The following is a 26166-nucleotide window of genomic DNA, read 5'->3' on the forward strand; positions in this document are numbered from 1 at the left end:
AGGTAGCAAAAGATATAAATAAGAGAGAAGGAGGCAGAAGAGAAAGAAGAAGAGGAGGAAAGGGTTTAAGTGAGACAAGGAAAGAGGAGACTAAGAGGAAAGAGAAAAAAGATGGAAAGAAAACTTCCCAGGGAGAACTGAGCTACTAATTCATTAACAGTTCTTTAGAAAGTGGTTTTGATCTACCAATGTTTTTTCATGGGCATGCTCTCTCAGTTTAAACATTTTGGGAGGCTGTGCTCTGTAAGCGTGCCTGTTCATTGCCTGTCTCTCTTGTAGAACTCTGCCCTCTAGCCATGCTATGGCCATTGCCATTTACCCACAAGAGATCCTCAGAAGGTCATGCTTACTAATATTCCCCCATAAAAGGGTGGAGGGCTCATGAGTTATACATGATTTCTTTTCCCTAACAATTGCTGTTGGGGGAGTGAGGAAAACTTCCTCAGTAGTGTAGCTGACCATAAGTTGCCCATGATCATGTAAGCAGCCTCTAACTCCTGGTCCTTTGAGTAACCAACCTTCACCAATGCTCCTGTAAGTGACCCTTCACTAGTGCTCCCGTAGACAGTCTCAGTTAAACCCATTGAACCCATTGGTCCATCAAGATAGCCTTAAATGAAGTTTTTTTTTTTTTCCTTTTAATCTGTCTTTGGTGCCCTGTCTTAGTCAAGGTTTCTATTCCTGCACAAACATCATGACCAAGAAGCAAGTTGGGAAGGAAAGGGTTTATTCAGCTTACAATTCCATACTGCTGTTTATCACCAAGGAAGTCAGGACTGGAACTCAAGCAGGGCAGGGAGCAGGAGCTGAGGCAGAGGCCATGGAGGGATGTTCTTTACTGGCTTGCTTCCCCTGGCTTGCTCAGCCTGCTCTCTTATAGAGCCAAGACTACCAGCCCAGAGATGGAGCCACCCACAAGGGGCCTTTCCCCCTTGATCACTAATTGAGAAAATGCCTTACAGTTGGATCTCAATGGAGGCATTTCCTCAACTGAAGCTCCTTTCTCTGTGATAACTTCAGCTGTGTCAAGATGACACACAAAACCAGCCAGTACAGTGCCCCATCTGGGTCATTTGTCTAACTCTGGTAGTCATACAAAGCTGTCTGTCCCTATCTTGCTGTAAACTTGCAAACTCAACAGAGGATTGTGTCTATTCTGGAACAGAAGTAACTAGCAGAGATACTGTAATAAAAAGAAATTTTTCTAATACCCCAAATCAACTGAGTGACCCTTATACACTTCTAAATGAAGTATCAACAATGTCCAAAGATGACACACATCCCCTTTTGCATCTGGAGAAGCATCTTGAACCTTTCTTTGGTAAGGAATGTGTTTGTTGAACATAGCAGTCACACCCAGTTCATCCTTCTACTCACAGCAGAGAGCAAGAGACTACCCTGTTGACCTTGAATCAGTGGTTTGACCTTGAATTGTCACCCAGTCCTCTTTTCTTACTCTCTAGTGGAAGTCTGTTCAATGGCTATGCATGATTATAATGTATGGCAATGTTCAGACTGGAGTACAAGGTTGCTAACCTGTAAATGCAATACCAAATGCGGAAAGACTGCTTTTATTATTCTCAGGATCAGAATTAATCAGTCTTATTATAGGAAAAAATATGCCTAGATCAAACTGAAGAATGTTAAATGGTACAGTAATTGCCTTATGATGAATAATCTCAGTTTGCAAAGGCAGGTCTAAGATTCCTCTTTATATTAAAAGAGAATGGATTCTACTAGCCTGGTTTTAATGGTTACTCTTTGCTGGAAAGTTTACTTTCTAGCCTCATCTTATCTAGATTTTCTGTATCACTGTGCCCTACATCTTCCCTTTGCTGCATTCAGCTTCTGCCTTCTAAGTCCTCATCAAAACAACCAGTGCGGCATAAGGTGTGATAGTTGAAGATTTCAACTCTGGAGCTAGAGCTGGGTTCAAAGCCAGCTTTATCATTCAGAGGTTCACTTGTCTTGAACAAAGTGGTCAGCCCCGTAGGCCTAGGCCCATCGTCTTACACATGGGAAATCCATAACAACTTCCTGGAGTTGTATTGGGGATTGAATCAGTCACCCTTTAAAATGCTTGCAGAGCCCTGTCCTAACAAAGAAAAAGTTAGGTAAATGTTAGCCATTATTTTCATCAAATTTCATTAAAGCAACTTTTATAAAATTCAAATTATCCTCTTATTTCTCAAAAACAGATGTATTTATTATTTTTATTATTTCTTGGGTATTAGCTCCTTACCCTAATATAGATTGTCAGTTTATCCATGTCTTGTATTTGACAATTATATAAAATAAATATCACATGGATGTGGGAAGATTATGTTTATCTACTCACCTCTCGCCTCCCTTCTGTGATCTAATTGACATACCATAAATTGCTATTTGTTTATTATCTTTCTAAGTTTCTTGGAGGGAGGAATGAAGCCTCTAATTAGGGAAATTTCCAAGCAGAGGTAAGCAGAGAACATACTGTTATGAACCCCCACATTCCCAACCTCAACATTCAGCAGTCAGAACTCCATGCCAGGCCTCGTTCATCCATTTTCCCTCCCCTACTTTAAATGATTAAAAGTAAATACTAAGACCGGTCAGTACTAGTGTGGGCTTAGCGAGTGCAAGGACCAAGGTTCTGTTCTCAGCCCTTTTCAAAGAGCAGTTTCCAGATGTGTTATTTTGCTTGCAGATACTTCACTTTCTGCCTGACACACTTGACTACCACTGCACAACCCTGATGAAAACAACACAACTCCTTCCTACCCACTTCTACCCTGCCTTCAGTCTATTTAAGTCTCTAGGAGCAAGATCACTCATGTTTAGCTTACAGTTGTACCCCCAGCATATAATAGGTAAGGCAATGCTTAAACAAATCAATGTGTGTGAATATTTAAACATAATGCTGTTTAACAAAACAGTGTAAATGATGCTTGTGGTCTTGGGTTACTGGTTTTTGATTCTTTGGCTAAGATGAAGGGGGGAGGGGGGACTGGTGCTGAACTGATAATGTAGGCCACAGGACTTGTATGGTAACTGAGGCATGGTTGCTTTGAGCTGTTGACCACCACAGAACAGAGATCGCTACCACCCAGTGAGCAGATACTTTGGAATATTACCTTGGGATACACCATCCTTGTGCCTTGACTCAGGTGTGGTACCTGTCTATCTTCCCCAACCTGAATGGGGAACAAACGTCACCTGGTTCTTGTTTTTGAGTTGGATAAGCTGTGTTTAGCTCTAATCTGCAGTCTTACTAGCTGTTTCTTCACCACCAAGTCCAGGATAATTATACTACTGGATAAGATTGTTATAAACACTTACTGATAGCGGCTAAGATGTTCTATCTTACTTGTGTGCTTGGCTTGTGTGGCTACTTAGTAGACTGTTATAAATATTATCTTATCTCAAATACACATGGTTAGCAATACTCCAAGGCAAGAATTGTTGAGGCAGAGAGAAAGACCCCTAAAGGAAGCTGCCCCCCAGCAGTGACCCTACATGGACTCCTTGATCTTACATTCAAACTCTTTGGGGTTTCCTGTGGTTGTGGAGGCCCGCTGAAGGGCGATGTTGTACTTTTCTGTCCTGTCTGCACACTAGCCATCTCAAGTCTGAAGGGCTCTAACTACTGTTGAGACTTTTAAGGAGGTACATGTAGTCCCCCCTTCTTTCATGAGCATACAGTAGGAGGAAATCAGTTTTCTCATGAAAATCAGAGGTTGTTCTGCACTGTAAATTTAGAGGGCTTCATCGCCTCCCCAGAACTAGGTCCTAAAAGTTCTGAGGGCATGGCTGTTTGACGCTGCAGATTGTATCATCTGAACAGGATGGTTGCCTGGCATGGTGGGCTGCTTCACGCACACAGTGATCATACCTGGCTTGCTGGGAGCACATTAGCAAACCCTTTCCCATAGGTTTACACACAAGGTGTGTTTTGCCTTCCCATCATTCACCTACCATGTGCAAATGCCCTTTCATTTTGAATTAGTCACCTATATTTCCAAGATCACCCTTGAACTGAGGCAAACTAATTGCTATTTGAAACAAATACTGTGTTGGGTAATCCATAGCCTCAGTCACCCTCTCCTGACACCCAACAGCAATTCACATACTCCTAGGCTGTTTCCCACATCACCTGTCTGCATCCCTCACATCAAAGACAACCCACAGGCCTCCCTCCCAGTGTTCTCCCTTGGCCTCACTTGCCCCTTCAGAGCTGGCATCTGCCTTGTTTGCTTTCTTGCATGAAGCCTTTTCATCTTTCTGAGTCTCCCTAGTAAGAAGTGTGTACTGTGCACTTACTTAAATTCCCATAACAGCAAAATTATGTGTGTGAATATTTATGTGTATATGTTCATGACATATGTATGTATTTGCGTGTATATGTGTGTTTATATATTTGTATATAGTTGTGTATATGTTTGTACATATATATGGTATGTGTGTATACATGTGTATATGTGTGTATATGTATGTGTAAATATTTGTGAATATTTATGTGTATATATATGTATGTATATGTGTGTGTATGCATAATGTGTGTATATATGTGTATATGTGTGTGTCTGTGTGAATTCACATGGTCTAGGATATCTTTGAGAAGAATGAGACCAGAAAGGGATCAGAGTTGGCAGGACCTACTGTAAAGAATAGACTGGAACTGAAAACAGAGATAGGGAGTCTAAAGAAGCCAGCTATAGAGAGTCTGGCGTGAGAGGAGAGGGACGGCTGAGAAGTCTTCTCTCTCAGTTCCCGCGGGCCTGCTGACTATGGCTCCCTGTTGTACTTAGTAAACAACAGGTACAGAATTGGTGGACTGCAAGTGTGCATAGCAGTGGTGAGAGGCTTTGTATGCATCATGAATTTCATGTTCATATGTGCTTTGAATATGTATAGTTCCTTTCTAGAGGAAAAAATGAAAGCACAAAAGTGTACATGCATGAGTTCACAAAAGAAGCCCAGATGATCCATAGCAGTATTGATATCTGCATGTATCAGACTGTCACGGATTCTGTGATATCCTTCTAGGTGTGGTATTGGGAGTTAAGGTGAAGGGGAATCCAGTAGTGACAAAAGAAGAGATTAACATTTCCTCCCAGGTCTGAATTAGTTCAGGGCTAGCAACTGACCTCTACCTAAAAATTCAAACTTCTGCTTTCCTATCCTGAGACATGACATCTCACTCAGGACACAAACCAAATTAAAATTAAGAGCTGTGCTATTGCAGAAGGAAAAGGTGACCATTTGAAAGGCAACTTGTCTGTCAATAGAGGAACAATGAATCTTGTAAGATGTGGCAGACCAGGAGGGACTGTGGCCACAGTCCTTAGGCTAACCTCTTCGGGTGCTTATGAGCTTGGTCTTACAGACCTAGCTGACTATGGAGGTGTTTTCTTCTGGGGATAAATCTGTGTCTAACATGTCTATCAGCTGTTGGGATGCCACACTTAGGGACAATTGAATAGTACATGCTAGTGTTGACCTAAGAACTGGACACTTTCAGCTAACACTTCATTGGGGTAATGACTCCCTATTGCCAAATTCTGCCTGGAGGAGAAACCATTGAAGATGACAGTCATCAGAGGCTTGCCGATAATTCATGATGACAAGAAGCACTTGGAAACCAATGTGAGCTTTCCCACTTGGGTAACGTCCTGTCAGAACAAGTTTCACCTGAAAACAGAAGCACAATCTGTAATAGCTCAAATTTGGATTAACCTGATGAATCAGAGGCATGACTGGATATTCTCAACCTACTACAATATAGTCAAAGCACGGGTAAATGTGGATGTTTAGAGTTTATGGCTTGAACAGAGGGAGGTACAGTTTGAATATTATTAAGAAGACAAGAAACCAAGCAGCCAAATGAAAGAATTGAATTTTCAATGTGTATTTTCAGAAATGTTAATTCTGCCTTTTTTCTTCTTCTTTTGCACATTTCCAGTGAATTACAGGAAATCTTTGTAACTGGGTCTCCTGGGTTTGGACGGCTTGTTAGTTAGAAAAACACTCATTTGGTGGTATGCTTTGGGTGAAGATTATAGCATCCATTATGCTTCACTGATTTTGAAGAATAACAATCCATTTAATCACAGTTGTTTTTGTGGTGGCCCTCAGAAGAATTAAGAGACTTCCTTTAAGAAAAAAAAAAGTTTGTGTTAAATCAGTACTTTTATCACACCAGAACTGTTGCTGCTACCGGAATTCCAAAATCAAATGTGATGTTCAAGTGAAATTTAAAAGCAATCAGGGACTAGTTAACTAGTTAATTGCTGGCCTGGCAAAATTGACTCATATTTTCAGATGTACCTCAAATGGCCCTTAGAAGGAAGGGTATCTGTGTTTTTATCATGAACCTCTATACAAAATGCTGTATCTCTTTGGCAGTATTTCCCATAGAAATCAGGAAGGCTGGTCTGGTTTTATAGGTTATTTCTTTCTGAGCTGCCTAAGGAAGTTACAAATGGCAGTGTGGATGGTGAGCTCTGAATGCAACCATCCAACTGGTCTAAGTCAGCCTGTGAGGCCAGGCAAGAGAGTCAGGCAAGAGAGCCCTCCCCGTGGCTTATAAATGCAGGGGATTTCCTTCCATTCTCTGAGCACAGACAAACCCATTGCAGCTTACTGATGGTCATATCAGCAAGCATTGTTTCATGGAAGACCTGGGGTGTGGGAACAAGTCTGCATAGGGGAGGGAATCCATCCAAATCCAGAAACAGAAGAAAGTGGATGCAGAGAACAGAGGGAGTTAGGCGTAAGGTCTCTTTGTGTGATGTGCTGTGTATGGACGGTGGTTGTACACAGGAAACATACATATGCATATATAAGTTTTACTGAAAATTACACTGACATGTAACACAATTTTGAAATAATAACATAAAGGGGTTGATTTTATGGATATTTCTACTGATGCTTGCCCAGCTTATATTTACATTCAACATAAATAAGCAAATATAATTTCAACATGAATACTGTTTCGTGTTTTCTGTTGTATTAATGAGTAGGCCAATGAGCTGGGGGCAGAGCTTAGTTGGTAGAGTACTTGTCAACTGTGTACAGAGCTCTGGGTTCCATTCCCCGTGTTGTATAAACAAAGTGGAGTGGTGCATACCTGTAATCTTAGCACTCAGGAGGTAGATGCAGTAGAATCAGAAGTTCAAAGTCCTCCTCTGTTGTACAGTGAGTTCAATGCTATCCTTGGATACATTGGACCTCCATCTCAAAACAAAACAAAACAACAAATAAGACAAAAGTGAGACAAGAAAAGTCTGTCTTAATGTGTCGTTCATTCATCAGGCACAGAGGCTGTTTTGAATCAGATAATTAGTGTCTAATATAGCATTTGATTTCTTCAGTGTAGCAACTCCATATACTACATTGTTTATATTTACTCTGTATCGTTATTTACCCTATTGCTTGCTAAGACATGAAGAAATCATGGGAGGAGGCAGACCTGTGCTCATTCAGATCTTTGACTGACCCTAGTCAGGTGCCAGACATCTGTGACAATCTCAGCCTAGCAAAAAAGGTTAATTCAGGAGTGACTCAGTTCTGTGACTCCTGGTCACATTTAAGCCTGCTCTGGACAAGAGATTGCAGCAGTCACCTGCTGTCCTTTGTCTCTATCCCCAATGCTCCTCCAAGATTTGTGCAGGAGTGCACAAATCAATCCCATCGTCCCATTAGTGACCATTGTGTCTGCCCAGTTCTTCTTAACCTAAGGGAGGGGTAAACAGGATATAATGTCATGTTTCATGTGTTTTTATTTGGTTGTTCTATATTTTTTAAGATAATCTGGCTATGTTGCCCAGGCTGCCATTGAGCTCACGATCACTGTCTCAGTGCCCCACATCAATGGGACTAGAGTTAGATACCATACAGTTGGCTTTTGATCATCTTTGAAATGGCCATTTCTTTTTCTACTTGGCTTCCCTATGGGTTTTTCTTGTTTATTCTAGGGCTCATCAACACAGACATAGATGCACATTTTTATTCATTAAATTGTCATATATCTTCTCATTTCTGTTGAATCCATTCTTTGTCCTTGGTACCTGGGATGTAGGGCTGATTGAAACTGAGACCACACCTTTTGGGACTTATGTTCTGTAGGAGACAGAGATAGACAAGATTATAACCATTATTCTCAGGAATGATCAGGGCAGTGAAGAATGTAGAGAGGAGTAAAGATTACGGAAGAGAAGGCCAGGCATGATGGTGCATGCCTTTAATCCCAATACTTAGGAGGCAGAGATAGGTAGATCTCTGATTTTGAGGCCAGCCTGATCTACATAGTGAGCTTCAGGCTAGCCAAGGCTGCATAGTGAGACTGTGTCTTCATAAAACCAAAACAGAAACAACCACGACTAGGAAAGAGAGTTTCTTGACTTACCAATCCCACTATATCACGGATGCTGAATCTCATCTGTTGGTGTGTAAGGTGGTGGACAGCCCATTCATTCTGCTTCCGCCAAAAACAAGAAATCCGCAGACCCTGTGGATTAGACCTTTAATGCCTTTGTCACTTTACCTCCCTTAGTTTTTGACTTTAAAAGGAATTTAATAATTCTGGACTCCAAATGTAACTGATCTGTAATGATGCTCAAAATGTTTCTGATTTGGGGATATGGTGCTTCATAGGGGTGCTCAGACAGTAGGGGTCATGCCATGCAAAGTCCAAAATCCAAACAGCAGCAGTGAAAAAGACCTCCCAAGTCTCAAGCAGTTGTGGTCTAAGCATGTCAGATGAGGGAGTCTTAGTTTGCAGTACTGAGTTTGAAGAGGTGCTAAGAAGAATAATGGAGTCAATACCTGCAAGGTGCGCAGCCAGTGCCTGGTAGGCGGTCCTCACAAGTTAATTCCAATTACAAGTGATAGTGATGGTGGTAACTGGTGCCTTTGGCTTACACAGAGACCTAGTTCCAGAATGGCCCATACTGACATTCTTCTGGAATCAGAAGAGCATGACAATCTCTCAGAACATCAGCTTCCCCCTGAAAAATGAGATCATACTAACCTACCTGCCTCAGATAGTATTTATGCATGTGCATGCCTCTGTGTGTGTGGGGGGGTGGGGGTGGGGGCGATCTGGTAATAGCAGAGACCCAAACCAAGCAATACAGACTCTAATTTTGGATGTTTTTCTTTGCTTTTGTACTCATTTCTGTTCCTGTGACATCTTATCAGAGGAACACACTGTGTGTGACTGTGGTTGACTTCAGGTGGCTGTTGACAGAGGCATATTTGAATCTAACTCACATTTCAGTCTCCAACCTTCACGATCCACCTTGACACCGCTCCCTTTCTACAGTTCTGGCCCCGCTCAGATCTGTTTACATGAGCCAGCCAGAGTTTCTTATTATTTGATGGTGCACAGGCTGATGAGACCATCATGTTGTCAGGACTGGGCATCTGTCAAAGGAACACATCTTGATAAAAGCAGACCACCACAGGGGCGTTGCTCTAGGCTCTATTCCAGATGGGGGAATGAATGTTTACTGCAGCCCAAAGGTAAAGAATAAACGGTTCATATGTTTTACTACCTACTAACCACCAAGAGAAACATTCCTAGTGACAGGCTTGGTTTTGAAATGTATAAAAGATCAAAATGAGCAGAGATGCCAAGTTGTGCTCAACATGTGGGTAGCTTAGTAGGTCACCTATCCTGTCCTCTGTCTACTGCTCACCCACATGGGTTAATCTTCAGAACCAAAGCTTTTCAGGCCCACAAAGTGGTACCCCAAGATTCTCCTGCTGCACTGCCAGTTTGAGACAAATGAAAGCTAGAGCCACAGGCCTACTGCCACATAGGCCATATGCATTCCTGGCTTCCCCTTTTCATAAAATGAGCACAAGACTCTGATCTGTCCCTTAGTCCTCCCAACTAGTTTCCCTCTGGGAAGCTCTTCACACAGGGCATGTGCTGTGAGGAACACCCTCTCTCTGCAGCCCCCCAGGTGCTTATCCCATCAGGAGACTGCATACTTTTCCTTTACGTTGAATAAGACATCAGTGTTGGGTTCCAGGAACTCACACACATGCACACTCAAGCCTGTGCTAGGACCTTTTATGGAATAGGAATCAAAAGGGGAATTTTAGAGGCGCACCTGATTCTCTCAAGGAGGAAAGCCTGGCTACCCTGCATTGTTCCTTTTGTGTCCAGTAGACATGGATTATTAATTAACATCTTGATTTTTTCCTGTGGGAAATGAGCAAGCGCCTTGTAGAGAGCACGTCTGTTATTTGTGTGAGGCATCCCGTGTGTCAGAACACATTCTCACAGTTTTGCTTTTCTTGACCCTGGCCTCCCTGCAGTGCCTCTCCTCTGATAACTCAGAAGTCTGATCTGTCTGATGCCATCGTACTTTACACCACGCAGGTGCAGACAAAAAATAAAAAGCAGGAGGGGAGGCCTTTTGTTCTGTTTTCCAAGTTAAACAGCCTTGAGAAGCTCACCTGACTGCTTTTGTTAGCTGTGTGGTGAGGCCCATGGCAGTCGCATTTGTTAGCTGTGTGGTGAGGCCATGGTAGTCGCATTTGTTAGTGGATTGCAGAGAGCTGGATACTTGAGTCCTTCCCTTGCCTCCTCATCAATGGAAGGTGGGTGTTCATCACACGCCTAACAAGTATTGCATGCTTGGCCTGTGCCTAGCTTGTCTATCCCATTTCCCTATGATGGACTTGGGAGAAGAGATGTGAGCTGGCAAACAGCTCTCAATCTCAAGAGACTTCAGGGCAAGGCAACCATTGCTAACATGACGTCATAGCGGCTTCACTTCACTGGGCCTGCTCCAAACGAGGCCTGTCAATAGCTAATTACTGATTGCGGAGGGGCTCTTAATCCCCCTCCCGACCCCTGCCACACACACTCTGAATTATTGTCAATGAGTAGATTCTGGGGATGGAGAGTCATTGCCTTTAGTTGTATCCCAAGCAGTGGTGAACCCACCAGGTCATGATTAAAGTCAGAGGGTCACAAAACCAAACCAAATGAAGGGAATGAAAGCAGGAGCCTGTGGGGAGGGAGTGGAAACCACAGGGTAATGAAAAAGAGAAGGTTCTATTATACATGTACAAAACTGTCAAAGAACGGCTTAAAACAATTAAGCAAAGTGGTGAGGAGGAAGGAGAAGGATAGGGAAGAAGGAGGAAGAAGAGAAAGGCAGAGGGGGAGCAGGAAGGAGGAGGGAAGAATAGAAAAGGATGGGAAAGGAGGAGGGGAAGGAAGAAGGAAGGGGAAAGGAGAGGGAGGGGCAGGGACGGGGAGGAAGAGGAACAGCAGCAGCAGATTGTCTTCCCTTGTCACCTAGAGTGTGGCCCTGTCTCGACTTGAGAATAGACAGTTCTATGAAGCCAGAGCCACCCCAGGCCTTTCCTGTTTGGGTGTGCGTGTTCTGATCTCATCTGCCGTTACCTCTGGCTTACTCTCCAGCCCTGCCTGCCTGTCTCCTGACTTGCTCACTTTGCCTGGAAAGTGAGCAGTTTTCCATCCTGCCCAGTTTGGGTTTGGGGATTAGTGGTGTGTGTGTCTGTGTGTGTGTGTGTGTCTGTGTCTGTGTGTCTGTGTGTGTGTCTGTGTCTGTGTGTCTATGTGTCTGTATGTGTGTCTATGTGTGTGTCTGTGTCTGTGTGTGTCTGTGTGTTTGTGTGTGTGTGTATGTGTGTCTATGTGTCTGTATGTGTGTCTGTATGTGTGTCTATGTATGTGTCTGTGTGTTTGTGTGTGTGTCTGTGTGTCTATGTGTCTGTATGTGTGTCTATGTGTGTGTCTGTGTCTGTGTATGATTGTATGTCTACGTGTATCTGTCTGTGTGTCTATGTGTGCCTATGTGTGTATATTTGTGTGTGTGCCTGTGTGTGTCTCTGTGTGTCTCTGTGTATCTGTCTGTGTGTCTCCGTGTCTGTCTGTGTTTTTCTGTGTGTCTCTGTGTGAGTATCTGTGTCTGTCTTTGTATGTGTGTCCGTGTGTCTGTGTTTATATGTGTGTGTGTGTGTGTGTGTGAGAGAGAGAGAGAGAGAGAGAGAGAGAGAGAGAGAGAGAGAGAGAGAGAGAGAGAGAGAGAGATGGGGGAAGGGATGTTTATATCAACACAAAGGAGCCGGGCGTGGTGGCGCACGCCTTTGATCCCAGCACTCGGGAGGCAGAGGCAGGTGGATTTCTGAGTTCGAGGCCAGCCTGGTCTACAAAGTGAGTTCCAGGACAGCCAGGGCTACACAGAGAAACCCTGTCTCGAAAAACCAAAAAAAAAAAAAAAAAAAAACAAAAAAAAAAAAAAAACACAAAGGCTTTAATTCATGGACAAAAGCAGATTTTTAAACTTACATCTTAAACTTGTAACGAGGCTGAGCAAAGTCATCACAAAGTGCCCCAGCTGTTGAAGTGGATGGACAAAGACCACCTCAACAGGTTTCCACTGGAAGGTTGTGCATGCTCTGTGCCCACATAAAGTCATTCAGGGAGCACCTAGTATCTATAGAATTTCTCATGAATGTCTCACTTGGATCTTATTCCCTGAGAAAAGACCCAGCCTCTTCTTCTGGGACTTTCTTCCAGTCCTGCCCCATCAAAGCCCTATGTGTACTCCAGGCAGACTGCAGATGTTCAAGTCTTGACTCAAACACTCTCTGACTTAGCCCATCTCTCCTTCCTGTCCCCAGCTCCGCCAAGCGTCTTCTAGTCTCTCATCCTGACACCTGGGTCTCACTTCCCTGCTTTGTAATGTTCACTTAGCATTATTGTGGAGAACAAATGAGTTTCTAAAGTACACAGGACTATGAGGGATAATCTTCATTGCAGATGTGATTTAGAGTCACCATGGAAATGAGTCCCTGGGCAAACCTGTGATGACATTCCCACATTAAGCTTATTGAGATGGGAAGACCCACTATAGATATGGGCTGTACTACTCCCTGGGTTGTTTAAAATGAAGTAAAACAGAGAGGGAGCTGACTCTTCTCTTTCTGCTTTGTGACCATGGCTGCAAGTGACCAGGCACTTCACCCTCCTGCCATCATGCTTTTCCTGTCCTAATGGACTCTAGCCTCAATCTGGGAGCCACATGAACCCATCCTTTCTTAGGTAGCCCTTGTCAGGCATTTTGTCAGTACAATGGCATAAACAACTGATACAAGACCTAACCCAATGTGAGTGCCACGAATGGCCTTCTATCACCACAAATGAAAGCATTTAACTATATGCTTATAGTCTTATAGACTACGTCATAGAAGAAGAACTTCTTCATAGAAGTCTTATCCACCTCATGGAACCACAGTGTGGTTGCAGTAGGGCATTGTCTGCAGAGGGTAATTTTACTGTGCAAATAAAAGTTTTGTACAATTGTTATGCTGCCACCAGGCACAATGGTCCGTTCCTCATAGTGACTTCAAACACATTCTTTTGGATTCATGTATAGGTTAAGGAATAAGACAGGCAGTTACCAAAAGTGTTCCACCCATTTATATTTATATTTTATTGTATTTATATTTTTGTTCTGCTTTTGCTTGATGTCTCTAATGAGAACACCGAAGCCCCGGAAAAGGGAACTGTCTCCTGGGTACCTTACACCAAGGAGGGACTCCAAATATGAAATGTAGAAATCAAAATTCTCAAGACGGAGGGTTCTCTGAGGTGAAAGGGTCCTTTGAGGCATCACAGATGGTAGGTAGAAAAGGACCCACTTCTGAGACAAGTTCCTCCCCGGGTAGTAGGAAAAAATGCTTCTCTTTAATGAACATTGGAGGAAGGAAAGCATGTGTTTATTCAGGCCTGTGCTGTCTATGAGCAAATGACAAGGGGAGGTTCTGGAAAAGATCCGATCCATAGAAGGAGGGTCCCCATCCATAAAAGAGGGTCTCCATCCATAAAAGGAGGGTCTTGCTGCTTGTGGCTTACTGAGATTGGCAATATAGAGATGTATGTAGGTGACCCTGAGTGTCATTGCAATGGTATTAAGTCAAAGGGACGTACTTTGGGGAATGTGAAAACAGTCTCTTGTTGGCTTCCCTATCTCCCCACCCACAACCTCTGGCTCTTACATTTATTTAAGACATGGCAGATATTTTACTGTTATCAAAACCCAAGTTGAATGAAATAAAGCCTGTGGGTTTTTTTCCCATAAAAACTAATGTAATAAATGAGCTTTGACTAAATCTTAGACCAAAACCATCACTGCCATATGTGTAAAATACCACTGACAGTTTGCTATTGGCTCACTAGAGCCATCACAGAAAAGGACCAGAGGAAGGACGGCAGAAACCATTGAGATTTCTTCCTCATGTTTCTGGAGCCTGGCTCTCCAAGAAATGGGTGCTGACAGAGTCTGTTTCTTTGTACACCACTCTGTTTAACTTAGCTCTTGTCTTTTTCCCCATCTTCCAGTCTTTTGGGTATTCTAATGTGTAAAAAATAGTTAAGTTTTCCTCCCAACCACTTAATTCCCAGAAATAGCAACGCTGAGACTAATCACTTAATAAGTGTTTAAGCCATAATCTTTGGCTTGTTCTCGGACTTGTCCTTAACTTACCGTCCCTTTTATTCTAACCTGAGTTCAGCTATGTGGCTGGTTTCCTCTCCTTGTCTTCTTACATTCAGCTCTTCAAAGTTCCTGGGGCAAATCTCCCCTTGGTTCTATCCTGAATTCAGCTACCTGCTGGTTTCTGCCTGTCTCTTCCTCAGAGTTCCAGGTGAATCTCTCCTTATTTTATCCTCAGAGTTTCTGCTCGATTATCTCTTGCCTCTAACTATTTTCCAGAATTTTCTCTATCCCTGTCGGATGTCTCACCTATCTTCAGCCTCGGCTCATTGGCTATAAGCTTTTTTATTGACAGGTGATGCATATAAGATATTCTCTCTATACTAATGTCTCCCTATAAAGACATCACTTATGTTGGCCCGGGGTACCCTAATGACTCCATTTCAGTGGAATCCCCTTTAAAGAACCTATACTGACATAGAGACACTTTCTCAGCTCCTAGGGGTAAGAATGTCCTATGCAAATTTTGGGAGACTTAGTACAACCCAGGACAGACAGATGGACAACTGCTAAAATATGAACACAAATATTAAGTGGTAATATGGAATTCTTGTTAACTTTTCTAGGTGTAATCATAGGTCATGGTTCAGTAGGAAAGCGACATTTGTGGGGTTCGTTGTGGAATGCATAGGGGGAGGAGGATGGAGAACCTTCAAATGTTCTCTATTAGCAGAACTATTTATGGGTACAGAGAAAACTGACATAATGAGATGGGATGGTGGGAAGCTAATAAAACAGAGGCAACAGACAAAAAAAAAATTATGCGAGAAGGGAGTGTTTCCAGGAAGGAAGCATGCGCAAAGACATTTCAGCTATGAATTTGCTGAGAGGAGGGGTGGCTGCTTCAGGGGGCTCGAGGCAGAGGTTCAGAGGGCTTTGGCCTGGCTGTGATCTTTCTCTCTTCAAGGCAGGCTGACTGTGCCACGCTCCAAAACTGTGATCAGTCGTCAGTGTGCATCTGTGTGTCAGTCTGAAGTTCGGATTGAGGACATGCTGAAAGGCACTGCCCCTGATCCTTCCTGAGGCTCTCAGGTGAAGGTCACCATTCCCATGTTGACAGGCTGTACATGTGCTCACTGGGCTATGTTTTCTTCTTTGACCGTTTGCTAAGCATTGTGGCTTAGATAAGGAGGGGTCCAGGAATAGGTGCTTAGCAACTCCGAAAGGCTCAAAGGCTCCCGCAGGATGCAAGTCCTTAGTTTAGACTCTGTAAGGAGCAATACGCCATCAGGTATGATAGGTAATTTTTTGTTTCCTGAAACAAAAGTTTACCTATTTGTGTGTAATTATAGTTTTTATCCCAATGTAAGTCAAGGCTCTGTAGAGCTATTTGAAGTTAACAGTCCTTGAACTCAACTCTCAGTAACACTTATGAAAGAAAAAGTAACGAATAACTGTTCTTTCTAGCGAATAGAACACTCTGAGGAGAGAAGATGAAAAGCCATTGTCTAGGCTCTGGGGCATGGCCAGTTTCTTGTAATAGATCAAGGGAAAAGTTTGTTCTCAGGCTTCTAGAACTGTGATAAAAACAGACTAAGTCAGTAAGCCTTTAACACTTATCTTTAACATTTCAAATTTAGGACAAAATATTTATTTAAAAGATAAAAAAAAATTATGCCTTGAAAGGTGTTTTTGTAGCAGTCAGAGATGGAAACGTTTAAATCGTCTTTCTTCCTATACTGTATTTTTAAGCTTCAAAGGCTGCTCCTTAAGGGGCATGCCTCTGTGACAGGCTCCCAGGCCTTACTCCCTTCTGCATGTTTCTGTCTTTGTTCCATTTTCTGCTCTCACTAAATGTTTTCCTTTGTTCAAAAGTAAGGGTATCATGTTTTGTTCTGTTAAGATGAATGGACCCTCTCACCACCTAGGGGGTATCAGTCTCACAGTGAAGAGAAATGAAATGCAAACTAACAGATAACAGTGCCCTCTATTATTTTCAAATTTGTTTATTTATTTACAAGCAAAAATATGTGTGTGTGTTAATGCCATATGTGTCAGAGTACCCAAAGAGACCAGAGATATCAGATCCCTAGAGTTGGGGTTCTAGACAGCTGTGAGTTAGGAATCAAACTCAGATCCTCTGTGAGAGCAGCAATTGCTCTTAGCTGCTGAGTGATCTCCCCAGTCCCCTGTGTTATTTTTGTAAATTAATACCAATATAATTTTTAAAGAAAACTTAAGTATTTCATTTCCCTCAGAAAATTTAATGCTTTTAATATTAAAACATTAATCTTAATTTTTAAAAGATCTTTATTATAGGCTAGAGAGATGGCTCGGCCACTAAGAGTACTTATTACTCTTGCAGAGGACTCAAGTTCAGTTCCTAGCAGCAATGTAAGATAGTTCACGACTCGCCATAACTTTGACTCTGTAACATCTTTTTCTGGTTCCTTTGGACATCCACATAAATATGGGTATGTATACACACATGCACATTCAGGCACGTACAAAAAAAAAAAAAAAAAAAAAACCCTGAATATTTTTATTATCCTGCCCATAGGAAGATTCACTATAACCAACAATGGCAGGTTATTTCAGTACCATTACAGGGTTGACGATGATTGATATAGATGAGTCCTTCCTTAGAGGAACTTGGTAAGCCCCCAAGTGCAACAGGCAACTTTAGGAGCAAACTAATATTAACACACCTCAGAAGCGGCTTGTCTTTTCCTTCTGTGAAATGGTGGCGAAATCAGCGCATGCTCACAGGTGTTCCTGTCGGCCATCTTTGACTCAGTCTGTACGTGTCCCAAAGACATCCTGCCTGCCGTGCTAACCTTTCAAACACACGCTCCATAGCCTTGAGCCAAGTACAGACCAGAATGCATCCACTGCCTTTCATTCTTGGACTATGACTTTCAACTGAACGTGCTTGGGAATATAGTCTTTAACTCTGCAAACTTAAGAATGTGCTGGCTCCTACGGTGTTTCTCTATATAAATATTTATGGGCTCCCTTCATAAAACCTCCATACTTTCCATGGTGAAGGATAAACACTGCTTTGAAATACCTCCATTCTCTCCCTACCCACCGCAGGGAATAAGCCTATCTCCATTCATAAAAGAAAGAATAATAAAAAAGGCATTTATGGATCTACAGGTATGAACTTAGATTTACTGTGTCCTACACTAACACATAGATTTCATCTTTTAGGGCTGTGGGAAGTTCATGTGTGTTGTCTGGAGAGCTGCTTATAACGATCTGTGTCAACATCTGCTCCTGCAGTTAGGAAAGATCCCCGCCCCCTTCCTTGAACACTATTAGTGTTTATTACCATCTGTGATCATTAGAAACTTAAATCCACAATTACAGAGATAATAATAAAGAGCCGCTGTCTTCCTGATTTCTAAAACATGTTCCTATGTAGCATAAGGCATTTTATGGGATACATGGCTCAAGCCTATGCGCGAAGAAATGGTATAACATTTATAAGTAGCCACACGAAGATGGGATTTTTATAGAGGACCTGTTCTTGTAAGGGTGAGTGTCCTAAGTTTAACTCCTCCTCTGTCTGCCATATGGATAGCAGATTGAGTCCAAAACAAATGTTTTAGGTGCCTGATAATCCTGCAATGACCATCAGGGAGAACACTGTTGCTGGGGTAATGACTTGGGCATTTGAACTGCCACGTTCAGAGTTTGAATGGAATGTGGTTCTGGTCATATGCTCCCCAAAGTGGGACCATTCTGTCTGTGGTAATTTACCAACACTGCTCTGTGTGTGTGTGTGTGTGTGTGTGTGTGTGTGTGTGTGTGTGTTTCTGATACATTTCAAAGGAGATGTTGAGCTGATAGAAAGCCTTTGACTGTGAGAAGAGGGTAGATGGTGGCTTTCCGCAGCTAAGGCTTCTCTTTAGAGCCCATTGATCAGTTTTTACAGTGCTCTCAGCAAATAGACATTTGTTAGAGGATGGAATGTAGGTGAGAAAACATGTAAACACAGACACAGAGATAAACACACACACACACATCCTTGCTCTGATATGTTACATTATCCTCTCTCAGTCATAATTATGGCTTGACTTGATTTGTGGAATTCAGGGTTGAATTTGGCTAGTTCAATGGAGTTAGATAATTCTCTGTCCTTACTATTGGTGATATTATAATTTTTCAGGGAGAAGAAGGCAGTTCTCAGACCATTAATTTATCTGAAGAATAGCAATATGTACTGTACCAATATCCCCCCAGGTGATTGACAAGCACCCTGGGTTGAGAGAAGCTATGCCCTAGCCGTGGAGCATGGACTGAGCACCATCATCATCTTTATTCAAAGATGCTGATGGCTAGAGGGCTGGATGCCAGTGGAAATGGAGATATCAGGTTGGGAGCATACAAGAGGAAGAGAGAAGGGATCAGTAGAGAGGAGAGTAGGAAGGGAGGAAAGCAGGGGAGAGGAGAGGAGGGCAGGAGATTTCTATTGAGACATTGGAGTGAAGAAACTGGAAAACTAGCCTCCTCTCCACTGTTCTAAAATACAGACCTTGGGCTCATTTCATGTGATGGGTAAGATTCTCTGGCACCAGTTTGGAGCTTGTGAGTAATGCTTGCCATGGCCAATCTAAAAATAAGGACTGGACATAGATTGCCTGGCAAGGTTTGAAGTAAAACCTTCTCGAAAACCATTTAGTGACCTTTAACCTGCTATTTTCATTTGGGGTAAATGCACTGAACAAAGGAAACTTTTGATACACTTGATCCTAATTATGGTTTTAAGCCACCGTAACATGAAAATAACCCAAAGTATCAACACAACTAGAGGACAGTATGGCACACTCATACACACAATTGTATGTATAGTTGAGATTTTCCAGAAAAAAGGAAAACCTTTAAAGTGTGTAAGAAAGGGTACAATTAACACTGAATAACCAACAATTTTTAAAAAGTCATTACCACATAAATAATGATACAAAATTAACCAAAAATAGTAAGGAGACTAGTAGTTGGCTTTGCTATTTGACACTTGTGTTTGTTGTTTTGTTTGTTTGTTTTGTATTGTTTCTTGCTATTTTTTTCTCAGGATTTCCATATTGTTTAAGATTTTTATGGTCAGGGGAACGTTACTTTATGTATTCAGTACAAATTAAAGACACTATCTGGACAGCTTTTTCCTAGCAACAGTGCTTGGCCCGAGAGACCCTCTGAGAGAGTCTCTCTCCTCCTATGTAAGCTAGTACACTAGAGGGAGACAGTGGAAGAGGGATACCAGGAAACAGGGTCTACTTAGCATGTTGGCTTTGCTCCAGGTACAGCAGCCCTAGAGAAGTCAGAAGCCATCATCGGGCATGATCTTGAATGTGAACAGAAAGCCACTGGCTTCTATGTGTCTGCTCCATGTCAGATATGCACAAATATCCTTCAGGAGCTATCCCAGGAAGTGGGAGGTGACTGTCACCGTCCAGAAGGGAAAGGATAGCAGCTCAGATCAGCAATGGAAGAGGTTTTAACTGAGAGCAGAACTGAAAGGATTTGTCAATAGTTCAGTTGTAGAGAATATAACAGGAAGAAAGAAAGAAAGAAAGAAAGAAAGAAAGAAAGAAAGAAAGAAAGAAAGAAAGAAAGAAAGAAAGAAAGAAAGAGAAAAGGAAGAAAGAAAGAAAGTAAATAAGTAAATTTAAAGGGGTGAAGCCAAGGATGTAAGCCTGAACATCTGAGGGTTTTTAGCACTTCCATTTGTGCTGTTTGCTGAGGTTGTGAATGTGGGAGAAAAACAGATTTGCAAGGACAAAGACTTAGGAGTCTGACTTAGTCATGTTGGTTCGAAAACAGGCCTTCTATGTATGAACCCAGGATTTAGAAGAAAGCCAAGGCAGGAAGCATCCAAGAAACTATCAGCAAAGTGATACTTTCTATAACTCTAGTGATGATATCTCTGAGAGTCAGCATGGAGAGAGACTAATCCTGGTTACCTTAGCACCTCTAGGGTAGGATGGGAAGAAAGACCTTATCTAGCGGAGGGGGAGGGAACAATCAGAAAGAAAGGAAAGGCAGGGGTGTGTCAAACTGCAGAAGCAAAAGAGACAGAGACAGAGGGAGGGACAGAGGGAGAGGGAGAGACAGAGGAGAGGGAGAGACAGAGGGAGAGGGAGAGACAGAGGGAGAGAGGGGGAGGGGGAGGGAGAGAGGGGGAGGGGGAGGGAGAGAGCACATTGTAGCAGCAGAAAGAAGGAGAAAGGTGCAGGAAACCAGCCACATACTTTGCAGTGATGAGGTCACTGGTGACCTGAATAAACCATTTCAAAGAAGGTGGGGGTGGCATGGGCCAGGGAGGATGAAAGGCTGATCCATTCCTCTTGCTCAGAAGAGAATATGGAAACTCAAAACCCAACTAAATATTATGACCCAGAAAAAGAAGCAAAGAAAATCTCTTCTGTCCAAAGTCTACAAGCTTATAGATTCTAGTTCCACTCTTTAGTAGCCACATCTTCAGAGTCCTGGACTCAGGTTATTGTGCAACATGCTTGAACTAGATGTCTACATGAGCTCCATATTTGCAGACACCTGCATGGTGTGGTATGGTGGTGGCAGGCCACCACAGTGTCTCCATCTAAGTGATTCCACCTGCCCCCCCCCCCCATCTGCCGCCTGCTCACCAGGTCTGCTTTCTGAGATGCTTCCAGATGATACAAAAGACTGTGAAGAGTGGTGCAATGGGTATTGTTGGGCATTCCATCCCCTATGCTCAAGGAATGTTAAAATGAAAAAGGAACCACATAACAGCCACACTGTCTTAGGTAGGGTTATTGCTGCATGAAAACATGACCAAAAGGCAAGTTAGGGAGGAAAGGTTATTTCAGCTTATACTTCCAGATCATAGGTCATCACTGAAGGAAATCAGGACAGGAACTCAAACAGGGCAGGAACCTGAAGGCAGGAGCTGATGCAGAGACCATGGACAGGTGCTGTTTATTGGCTTGTTCCCCAAAGTTTATTCAGCCTGCTTTCTTCTAGAACCCAGGACCTCCGGCCCAGAAGTGGAACCACCCACAATGGACTGGACCTTCCTACATCACTAATTAAGAAAATGCCTTCTATCTGGATCTTATGGAGGTATTTTCTCAAAGAAGGGTCCCTCCTTTCAGACAACTCTAGTTTGTGTATCAAGTTGACATAAGAAGCTATCACACACACACACATACACCTTACACCCCATGTGCTCTGACAAAGCCTTGTGGGATGGACATTTATTCTATGATGGAGACATCTTTAGGCCACCTAAGATACCTAATGTAGCACAGACAGTAAGAGAACCAGAGAAACCCAAGTTCTAAGCTAATGTTTCAGATCATCTCTTCATCCGCTGTGATAGATTCCAGCACCCTTGTTTCTCCCCTTTTCCCCCTTTATAGATACTTCAGAGCTTGGCTAGAGGCTCCTAGAGAGGATTGCATTGTCTGGCTTTCTGTGACTCTAGCACATACCTGTGATAACTGACTGACATAGATAAAAGCTTCACTTGATTTCAGAGCTTTATGGGTGTCAGCCCATGGTGAGCTGGCCTTGTTGCTTTGGATGTGGCAGCCTGGTACAAATGGCCATAATCCATGGTAGAGAAAAACCACTTATCATATAGCCAGGGAGAAAATAGAGAGACAGAGACAGAGACAGAGACAGAGGAGGGAGACAGGGCTCCACAGTGTCCCTCAAGAGCATCTCTGGTGACCTAGTGACTTCCCACTCTGTCCTACATCTTAATGTTTTCACCAACCCCTAATAGTGCCAACCTGGGACCAACTCTTTAACACGTAGACCTTTTGGTCATTACAGATCCAGATCCAAACCATAGCAAAGTGGGAAGGGGTGGGGTGGGACAAGGCCAGAGCAAAGAAAGCGTGGCATGTGTGGGCTACATGAAGTATGCATAAAATGAAAGAACTCCTGGGACCTGGAAATATGGAACTCAGAGGAGCTTTAAGGGGGAGATTTTCTGCCCCAGGGTGGTCCTTCCCTGCTATTGCTGCAAACCTGCCTTCAGAGTTGTCCTGTTCTCCTGCATCTGAGAATCAAGACAGTGCTACAGCCTCCAGAACATTCTGCTTCTTAAGACAAGTGTACCACACAGCTTCTATAACTCTGGATCCCGAAACAAGCATGTGGCATTTCTGACATTCTTGAAGAATTTTTTTGTTGCAAGTAGCAAAAGGTCAATAGTTGAAAGCCCTCTTATAAAAATTGCCTGTGCTATAATGTCCAGTGGGGAAAAGGTCAGACAACAGCTAACACTTCAGTTTCCATTATAAACAAATGAGAAAAAGTAGAAGGAAATTACCCAGAGATTAGCCACAATCCTCTCATTTCTAGGCAGTGATGGCATTTTCTGGGTTTTCTTATTCTCTTGATTTTCTAGAGTGTATATCTATCGTTTTTTGTTTGTTTGGTTGGTTGTTTGGTTGGTTGGTTGTTGTTTGTTTTGTTTTTTAAGTTAAATGGTATCATTAAAGATTTCCTCATAGTTTGATTCTTTTAATCCATCTACTATCTATATGTCTTGATGATCTGTATGCAAAGGGCAGCTCTTGAGGGTCTTAAGTGCTGTGGTAGCAACCAAGAATGGGCATGAACTACACTCTTCTATGAAGGGTAGAAAGTAAGAGGCTGGAGCTGCTGCACAGGCAGCAGCAGACTCAGAGACATCACTGCCCAGGATAGCCAAGTCTGTCCCTCCCCCTCCTCCATCCCCCCTCATCCATCCCTCCTCCCTTTCCTATCTCCCTTCCCCCTATCCCCCCTCCCCCAGCTCCTCGTCCATGTCTTATCCCCAACATCGTGATGAGGGCATGCACTGACTGATGTAGAAGGCAGTCCTGGGGCCATTTTTCAGTAGTGACATCAAAGTCAGGACTTGTGTGGAATTTCTCCTTCTACGTTCCAGCAGCCTGTGAGATAGGTGAGAAGGGTGCCCCTGCTCTCAGTCAGTTGTAAGAAAGCTGACTTCCAAGGGGCACTGCCTACTGAATATTCAAAATAGAGACCAATGTCCTGACCCCTTGTAGGTTTATGATAATCGGTGATGGGTACATTATTTTTTTCATCAACTCCTTGTTCAAACCAAATTATATATGGGAAAATATACATAGATACAAAAAAATTAAGTTGAACAGATTGAGGCAGAAGTAAGAAAACGGATTCCTTCCCTCTTGGAGGAGTGGGGGGGGGTGCACTCTTCTTTGTTTGCAGCTGCTTCAAGGAACAAAGATGGAACCTATTGGTTAAAGCTACCTCTGCTAGAAGGAATCAAAAGAGTAAAGAGTTAAGACAAAACAGCAAAGATAGCAGGCTTCAGACAAGTTTAGCGTCGGTGTCAAACAACCAGAAGAAGCTTAGGCCAAGTTCAGCACTGTTAAACATTTTGGAGAGGTCAAAGAGGGTAGGGACCAAATAAGATGTGAACTTAAAATAAAAACAGGCCAGTGTAAGGTGCCAGAGACATTGCTTAGTGGTCAAGGACACTGCCTGCTCTTCTAGAAAAACCCAGGATTGATCCCCAGCTCACACATGATAGCTCACAACCATTTGCAACTCCAGTCCTAGGTAACCCAACATTTTCCTCTGACCTATGCAGATACCAGGCGTGCACATGATGCATAGACATTCTTGTATGCAAAACATCCACGCACACAAAATTAAATTTAACTTAAACTTTTTACAGAGGTCACTGTGAGTTCTGGAGTTGTCTGGAATGGAAGGACACTCTGCTTAAGGAAGTGATGCCTACGAGTGTGTGGAGTTTTCTGTTCCGTACATGTTTTCCTTGAAAAAGGAAGAAAAACAATTAGCTCAGTTGGCAGGCATTAGACGAGTGTGGTCAAGCATAGGAATAATAAGGAAGACAACAGAGAGCTGTTGAGCCGCTTAATGAGAGTGAATGGGAAGATGAGAGAGTGTCGGGGTTTTTGGAGTTTTTCATTTGTCTGTTTGTTGTGTTTTGTTTTTTCAAGACATGGTTTCTCTGTATAGCCCTGGCTGTCCTGGACCTCACTCTGTAGGCCAGGCTGGCCTCAAACTCAGAAATCCCCCTGCCTCTGCCTCCGTGGGATTAAAGGCATGCACCACCACCGCCTGGCAAGAGTGTCAGTTTTAACTGCCAGCCTGACACAACCTAGAATCATCCGGGAAGAAAATCCCAATGAGGAATTAGTTGGGTCTTAGGGCATGTTTGTGCATGGAGGGTGGGATAGGGTGTTTGTCCATTGAGTTAATTGGGATGGGAAGCCCTGCCCACTATGAGTGGTGTCATCCTGTAGAATCCTGAACTGCATGAGAGTAGAAAAAGATAGCTGAGCACAAACATGCATTCCTAGAACTTTGCTCCTCAACTACAGACACAATGTGGCCAGTTATCTTGAGTTCCTCTCTTTGTGATTTCTCCATAGTGATGGGCTGGAACTATAATAATCTTGAACCATATAAACCTTTCTCTTCTCGACGGTGCTTTGGTGAGGCAAGTATTTTATCCCAGCAACAGAAATACAACTAAGAGTATATGCAAATCTCTGTGCTTTCAGAACCACTTTATTGAAGGGAGAAAGCCCTTCCTCTGAAAGGGCGTGTGAAGATAGGGCTTTGTTGAGGCAAAGTCCAGAGAGTGCAGCTGAGGGCAGCACCTTTTCTTAACTCAGAAGAGACCACATTAATGGAAGACAAGTATAGAGGAGGAGACAGGCAAGTACTAAGGACCAGGCTTCTTCCATGTGTTAGGAACGTTGGGTTTATCTGCTTGGGTTGCCATGGAAAGAAATCATGGATTTGGTATTTTCAGCAAGAGAAATTTATTTCTCATAGTTCAGGATGATGAGAGCCTGAGACCAGGGAACCAGGATGGCCAACTTCTAGTGAAGGCTTCTTCTTGCCCTTTTTTGACCTCTAGTGACACAGGCATGGGTGGGGGTGGGGATGTGAGCATTTATGCTCCAATGTCTCTTCCTTTCTTATGAGGTCATTAATCTAATCAGTTGAGGCTCCATTATTATGACCTACTCATCTCCCAGCTTCTTCCTCATTCTAAATACATACAGACAAATCTACAACAGACCTTTATCTATCTATCCATCCATCCATCCATATATCTGTCTGTCTGTCTGTCTGTCAATCATCTATCTGTTTCCTCTGACTATTGAACATGAGGATTTTATGTACAATTTCCAAAGCTTGTCATTGGTCACCACCTCTTTCACAGTGTATCTGGAATCTGAGGTGAAAAGAGGCAATCCCCAAGAGCTCAAGAGCTGATCCCCAAGCTTTGGCTTTACTTACTTAGTTAGTTAGTTAGTTAGTTAGTTAGTTAGTTAGTTATTGGTTTAGTTCACTTGATATGTATTGAGTCCCATATGTATGCTGAGACCCTTGGCTCTTTAGCTTTTACAAGCTATCAGTTTCTTTACTCTCATACTAGTCCAGTGATTTCCTGACCTGTTTCTTTCTATCTGTGACTCTGTCTACATAGATAGCACTTGGCTTATCAGCTACTGCCTCCATAGTCCCCTGTCCTGAATATAAATTGCTGCTGTTGCCTACACACCGGGGAGAGAGGGAGCTCAGTGAGCTTGTTCAAGGCTCTCTCTAAGGTCCTGAGGCCTGAGAGTGCAAGAAGGTCAAAAGCCAAGGGCCGTTCCACAGAAAGGGGAAAACGTGTTCTCGAGAACAG

At 42.9% G+C, this 26166-nt stretch overlaps 1 protein-coding gene across 2 annotated transcripts in view; it reads left to right on the forward strand.

Moving 5' to 3' along the window:
* The window catches only part of Plekhg1 (pleckstrin homology and RhoGEF domain containing G1), a 227981-nt gene that overhangs the window by 11598 nt on the left and 190217 nt on the right, over positions 1-26166 (forward strand). The window contains exon 2 of one of the 2 annotated variants that reach the window (XM_085842588.1): positions 21474-21572. The exons of the other annotated variant lie outside the window; for it this stretch is intronic. Coding sequence (XP_085698714.1) covers positions 21567-21572 — 6 coding nt within the window. The 5' untranslated portion in view covers positions 21474-21566. The remainder of the gene's footprint in view (positions 1-21473; positions 21573-26166) is intronic. 2 annotated transcript variants of the gene reach the window in all.

This window comes from Mus caroli, unplaced genomic scaffold (assembly GCF_978045245.1).
Source record: "Mus caroli unplaced genomic scaffold, Mus_caroli_1 scaffold_9, whole genome shotgun sequence".
NCBI lineage: Eukaryota > Metazoa > Chordata > Mammalia > Rodentia > Muridae > Mus > Mus caroli.